General features: G+C 39.6%; 1 protein-coding gene across 1 annotated transcript in view; it reads left to right on the forward strand.

The window, feature by feature from the left end:
- Window positions 218–7,095, forward strand: part of LOC107639133 (brefeldin A-inhibited guanine nucleotide-exchange protein 2) — a 9,954-nt gene continuing 3,076 nt past the window's right edge. Inside the window, exons 1-8 of the mRNA XM_016342563.2 lie at window positions 218–1,846; window positions 3,126–3,443; window positions 3,616–3,961; window positions 4,056–4,478; window positions 4,571–4,863; window positions 5,284–5,557; window positions 5,765–6,270; window positions 6,779–7,094. Coding sequence (XP_016198049.1) covers window positions 618–1,846; window positions 3,126–3,443; window positions 3,616–3,961; window positions 4,056–4,478; window positions 4,571–4,863; window positions 5,284–5,557; window positions 5,765–6,270; window positions 6,779–7,094 — 3,705 coding nt within the window. The 5' untranslated portion in view covers window positions 218–617. The remainder of the gene's footprint in view (window positions 1,847–3,125; window positions 3,444–3,615; window positions 3,962–4,055; window positions 4,479–4,570; window positions 4,864–5,283; window positions 5,558–5,764; window positions 6,271–6,778; window position 7,095) is intronic.

The following is a 7,095-nucleotide window of genomic DNA, read 5'->3' on the forward strand; positions in this document are numbered from 1 at the left end:
GACAAACTGAAGTCAAAGAAAACTTCCTAATCTCAAAACAACAGTTTACACATTTTCTTTATTTGTTTTGTTCTATAGTAATTCTGCTACATTTAACTCAAACAAATAATGTCCCTATTTTAATTAGAGAAAATCACCTAAAACTAATTTTTATTTAGAATGACATTTTATATTCCTAGATAGATCTGCATTGCATAGAGTCAAATCTAACTGGAAAAACACACAATTACCCCCAACAATGCGTCCAATATTCCTTTGCTAAGGCATCATTTGCAGAGCGACGGAAAGGATATTTCAGTCAATTCATGTCAAACTCCAATATCTTCCGTCATCAACTCAAATCGAATACTCTCATCTCTGTGTCTAACCCTTCTTAGTTCTTAGTTACTTCCTCAGATCAGATCCCGTAACTGAACTCAGTGACTCGCTCCCTCCGTTTTGTCTCCCCACTCACTGAGTCAACTCGCCGCCATTGACGAACCACCTTGCGAGCTCAACTACCGCAATTCCTCAGCTCATGGGAGAAAGATCCTAAGGAACCGTACACCTTCCCGAGTCGCCGCCGAACCAACTCGCCGCCGAGTCGCGAACTCGTTCGTTCTCACCAAAACTCGGGAATGGCTTCTTCGGAAGCCGATTCCCGGCTGGTCCAGGTCATCATCCCGGCGCTTGAGAAGATCATCAAGAACGCATCGTGGCGGAAGCACGCCAAGCTCGCTCACGAGTGCAAGTCCGTCATCGAAACCCTAACCTCACCGCAATCACAGCAGCAGCAGAGCAATCCTCAGTCGCCGGGGTCCGAAGACGGCGCCGCCGATCCCGAAGCCTCAGTCCCCGGTCCGCTCAACGGCGGCGGCGCCATCGAGTACTCCCTCGCGGAGTCCGAATCAATCCTCCGGCCTCTCATCAACGCCGCCAACTCCGGCGTCCTGAAGATAGCTGAGCCAGCCGTTGATGCTCTTCAGAAGCTCATCGCCCATGGTTACCTCCGCGGCGAGGCTGACCCCGCCGGTGGCTGCCCTGAGGCGAAGCTTCTCGCGAATCTTATCGAATCCGTCTGCAAGTGCCACGATCTCGGCGATGATGCCGTCGAATTGCTGGTTCTGAAGTCTCTTTTATCTGCAGTAACCTCAATTTCACTGAGAATCCACGGTGATTGCTTGCTTTTGATTGTGAGAACTTGTTATGATATATACCTTGGTAGCAAGAATGTGGTGAATCAAACAACGGCGAAGGCTTCGTTGATTCAGATGCTTGTGATTGTTTTTAGGAGAATGGAGGCGGATTCCTCCACAGTTCCGGTTCAGCCGATTGTTGTGGCTGAACTGATGGCGCCTGTGGAGAAATCTGATGCAGATAACTCGATTACACAGTCTGTGCAGGGTTTTATAACGAAGGTTATGCAGGACATTGATGGGGTTTTGAACCCTGCTACGCCGAGTAGCAGGGTTTCCGCATTGGGAGGCCACGATGGTGCATTTGAGACCACTACCACTGCCACTGTGGAGACCACGAATCCGGCGGATTTGTTGGATTCCAGTGACAAGGACATGCTGGATGCGAAGTATTGGGAGATCAGTATGTACAAGACTGCATTGGAAGGGAGGAAAGGGGAGCTTGTGGATGGCGAGGTGGTGGAGAGGGATGATGATATGGAGATCCAGATTGGGAATAAGCTGAGGAGGGATGCATTTTTGGTGTTCAGGGCACTTTGTAAGTTATCTATGAAGACACCCCCTAAGGAGGCGTCCGCAGATCCGCAGCTGATGAAGGGGAAGATTGTGGCCCTAGAGCTGTTGAAGATCTTGCTGGAGAATGCTGGAGCTGTCTTCAGGACTAGCGACAGGTACAATCACTTTTTTAGATGTTGGTCTTCTTTTCAGTTAGTGAAGATGTTTATTAGTTTAATTGTAGTGAATTAGTGATTGACATACGAAAACCAGAAGGTGTAGTTCTGTGTTAAACATAGTACCGGGAGGTGGTAAACATGGCTGCATTTTATGGATATTAATAAAGTAAATAGCTCAATGTCATTTGGGTGCATATTATATCCATTTGGATTTTTTACTAGCAAGAAGTTGTGGTAACCAAGCTGTATTTTACTAGGTGAAGTTGGATTATTTACATTTGGGGAGTAGTGCTGCTATATTTTATACAAATTAGAGAGAAGTATGTGAATGCCATATCGTTAGATCAAAGAAGTTCTTGATCGTGATTGATAATTTAGGCTTCACAAGCCCTGAGGATATTCTGAATTTTGAAGTATAAAATCCTATAGGTCTTGGGAATTCAGTTAAGAAGTATATTTTAAGGATTTTACCAGAAAAAAAACTCGGGAGAATCTGTTGTACAAATAATGGTAGGATCTCTTACTGTTTAATTTGTAGGAAATATGAAAACAAGGAAAGGAATATAAGAACAATGTATCGAAGAGATGCTTGGGCTTTAGGTTAAGTTTCTTGAAGATATAGGTAAAAATCAGCACTAATATAGTGAAATAGGAAATAAAAATAGTGCTTGTTTGGGTAATGAGATTATAAGATGAAGTTGTTTCTTTAAAAAATTGTTTAGGTTGTTATTTTTGGGGTTAAAAACTTGCAAATGGATTATAAGAAAACATAAAATAACTTATAATTTATAAGCAATTTGTTACTGAGTTTTTTGTTTGAAGCAGAGCAATAGCATATTACTTTAAAATTACTTTTAAGTCAATATATCCAAACATAAATCCACTTTAAGATCATGCTTCCAAACTTAAAATTATTTTCATACAATCAATTGTAGAAACAAGTGGTTATACTTATAACCAATTCCTGGATGATTTTGATCTCAATTTTCCAAACACATACATAGATTACATTTTCAATAATGATAATGAAGACTTAAACTAATTCCTATGACTCCTGTTATTACATTGCGATGACTTCTATTATTCCAATACAATATTCCTATTATTTTCATACCATTTAAATCACATGGCACCATACATTAATCACATATCGATTCTAACAAGGCATTTTGGTTGTGTATGGAGGAGGCCTGTATATTACTATTCTGTATTATCATATAACTCTCTTGGATGATAGTGAAGATTTCTAATGGTTGCATTGACTTTGGTAAAGCAGGTTTTTGGATGCCATTAAGCAGTACTTATGCTTATCATTGTTGAAGAACAGTGCATCAAATCTTATGATTGTTTTTCAACTATCATGCTCCATATTCATCAGTCTGGTTGCTAGATTTAGAGCTGGATTGAAGGCAGAAATTGGTGTTTTTTTCCCTATGATTGTCCTCAGAGTTCTAGAAAATGTTGCTCAACCTAATTTTCAGCAAAAAATGATAGTCCTCCGTTTTCTGGAGAAGCTTTGTGATGATTCACAGATATTGGTGGACATTTTTATCAACTATGACTGCGATGTCAATTCGTCAAACATATTTGAGAGGTGTGAAATGCTTGATTTTACTTGTTCACTTTATGAATAATATGATATACTAAAATGTGGTCTCCAGATAATTCCTGATTTCTTGAATTAATTTCATACACTATTCATGCTAGTTTCAGTGTTTCTTGTTTGTTTTTTAAGATACATAATATAATCACTATGCTCTTTCTAGGATGGTCAATGGACTTCTTAAAACTGCCCAAGGAATCCCTCCTGGTGTAACCACCACGGTTTTGCCACCTCAAGAGGAAACATTAAAGCTTGAAGCATTGAAATGCTTGGTTGCTGTATTAAAATCTATGGGAGATTGGATGAACAAACAGTTGCGCATTCCAGAACCTCTTTCATCAAAGAAAGTGGAAGCAGTTGATAATGGGCATGAGGCTGGAGGTCATCCTATGGTAAATGGGAATGGAGAAGAGTCAGCTGAAGGATCAGAAACTCATTCTGAGATCTCCAATGATGCATCTGATGTTTCCACCATTGAGCAACGCCGGGCATATAAATTGGAACTCCAGGTAAGCAATGCATAAAGTTTGGAGTAGCAAGCAGATGTCGGTTATTGCTTTTAGCTGTACATTGTCTATGAAGCTAATGTCCAGCTTATGGCAGGAAGGTATATCATTGTTTAATAGGAAGCCTAAGAAAGGAATTGAATACCTCATTAATGCCAACAAAGTGGGTAACTCTCCGGAAGATATAGCTGCTTTTCTTAAAGATGCTTCTGGGTTGAACAAGACTCTGATTGGTGATTATCTGGGAGAAAGGGATGAAATGTCCTTGAAAGTAATGCATGCCTATGTGGATTCTTTTGACTTTCAAGGGATGCAATTTGATGAGGCAATCAGGGTTCTCCTTCAGGGATTTAGACTGCCTGGTGAGGCCCAAAAAATTGATCGAATCATGGAGAAGTTTGCCGAACGTTATTGCAAATGTAATCCAAAAGTTTTTTCCAGTGCTGATACAGCTTATGTCCTTGCTTATTCTGTGATCATGCTCAATACTGATGCTCACAATCCAATGGTGAAGAACAAGGTACGCTCAGTTAATTCGATAAATATATGCACAGTTAATTAATTATGATAGATGCAATCGGTTATTTTCTACATGGTTTTTGAACGACGCAGATGTCTGCTGATGATTTCATTAAAAACAATCGTGGAATAGATGATGGAAAAGATGTGCCAGAGGAATACTTGAGGTCCTTGTACGAGAGAATATCTAAAAATGAGATCAAAATGAAAGATGTTGATTTGGAAACCCAACAAAGACAAGCTGTGAATCCTAATAGACTGTTGGGTTTGGATAGTATTTTGAACATTGTGATCCGTAAGCGTGGGGAAGACAGTACTATGGGGACTAGTGATGATTTAATCCGACGTATGCAAGAACAATTCAAAGAAAAAGCTCGCAAGACAGAGTATGTTCCCTAGCATATTTTTCCCATCCTGTTGAAAGCATTTATTTCCTGTCCAAGCTCATTTCTCAGATCTTGCACTCCATTTGACCTCATTCAATGTTTGGCTCACCTGAGAATCTTGTGTTGCCACTATTCATACACCTTAACGTGTTTAAAAGCTTATCACTTCTAGAAATATTTATCTGTTGCTTTGCATGATCCATTTTATTTTGAAGTGTGGACTGTGTCCTTGTTCATTGTATTTCTTGCTTTATTTTTTTCCGTAAATTCTATGCCAACTGTCTCACTTGTTTGGATCTTAAAGTTGATTTTTACTTCTTATTGAAATGTATTTGTTTTATTGTTGTTCCTTTCATAATGTTTGATACATAGGTTCTTATACTTCTTCAATTTGATGAATTTTTTGCTTTCAATTTGTAGGTCAGTCTATTATGCTGCCACGGATGTCGTAATTCTTAGATTCATGATTGAAGCCTGCTGGGCTCCGATGTTAGCTGCCTTCAGTGTTCCTCTTGATCAAAGTGATGATGAAGTTGTAATATCTCTCTGTCTTGAAGGCTTCCGCTATGCTATTCATGTTACTTCTGTAATGTCCATGAAGACTCATAGAGATGCTTTTGTAACCTCATTGGCAAAGTTTACTTCCCTGCATTCTCCTGCTGATATTAAGCAGAAAAATGTAGACGCAATCAAGGTTGGCAATAAAAATTCTATTCTTGCTGGCTCATGAACACAGTAATAAGATGGAATCTTTGTTGAGTAGCAATTGTTTGTTTTGATTTTGATACTTTCTAAAATGCTAAGTGTATAAATTGTTTCCGTGACTTCTTTATGATTGAGTCCTGCCAACCTTAAGTTCTTCTGGATTTGACTTTAGACTTTTCATATGAATTGTTGATAGGTCATAGTTACTATTGCTGACGAGGATGGGAATTACTTACAAGAAGCATGGGAGCATATTTTGACCTGTGTTTCCCGATTTGAGCATCTACATCTTCTTGGAGAGGGCGCTCCTCCAGATGCGACATTCTTTGCTTTTCCTCAGAATGATTCTGAAAAAACAAAGCAAGCAAAATCAACTATTCTTCCTGTCTTGAAGAAGAAGGGACCTGGGAGAATGCAGTATGCAGCTTCCACGGTAATGAGGGGTTCATATGATAGTTCTGGAATTGGCAGTAATGCTTCTGGAGCTGTCACGTCGGAACAGGTGAACAGTCTAGTTTCTAATTTGAATATGTTGGAACAAGTTGGAAGCTCGGAAATGAACCGCATATTTACTCGGAGTCAGAAGTTGAACAGTGAGGCCATAATAGATTTTGTTAAGGCTCTATGCAAGGTCTCCATGGAGGAATTGAGATCTCCCACTGATCCACGGGTGTTCAGTCTTACAAAAATAGTTGAGATTGCGTATGTATTACCCTCCTCCTCCTTAATGCATTCTATCTGCATGCTGCCTGAACTTTTTTTTTCTTCTGCCTGACGGTGTTTTGGTTGGAGTTATTGCAACTTTGGAACACTGGTTTTCTTGGGAACTGCAATATCCTTTGTTGTTTATGACACTGTTGCCTTGGTTGCACTTACATTTGGCACTTGCCCTTCTTCATGTCCCATGCAAAATTATTTGAATGTTTATAAAGTTTGCTCATCTGATCTAGTTTCCTGTCCTGTTCTTGTAAATATCATATGGAGTTGCGTGTAAAAATGCTATCTATTACTTTTTTGGTTTTGAAACCAATTCAGTGTCATTTTATTGATGAGAGCAAATTACAACTGTCCCCAAAGATGAAATTGGGAAGGTCCAACTGATCTGGGGAAAAAGTTGGGGCAGGGCATTGGGCTTATGATTCTCTCTTTAATGATTAGTTAGTTTCTATTCGCTGCTGTCTAATTTATTGTTTGGCTTGATCGTGCACAGGCATTATAATATGAACCGCATCAGGCTTGTGTGGTCAAGTATTTGGCATGTTCTCTCAGATTTCTTTGTAACCATTGGCTGTTCCGGAAACCTTTCAATTGCAATTTTTGCAATGGATTCCTTGCGTCAGTTGTCAATGAAATTTCTAGAGCGGGAAGAGTTGGCTAACTATAATTTTCAGAATGAATTTATGAAGCCTTTTGTCATTGTTATGCGAAGGAGTAGTGCTGTTGAAATTAGAGAACTTATCATCAGATGTGTCTCTCAAATGGTTCTATCTCGTGTGAACAATGTCAAATCAGGATGGAAGAGCATGT

Source organism: Arachis ipaensis, chromosome B04 (genome assembly GCF_000816755.2).
Source record: "Arachis ipaensis cultivar K30076 chromosome B04, Araip1.1, whole genome shotgun sequence".
Taxonomy (NCBI): Eukaryota; Viridiplantae; Streptophyta; class Magnoliopsida; order Fabales; family Fabaceae; genus Arachis; species Arachis ipaensis.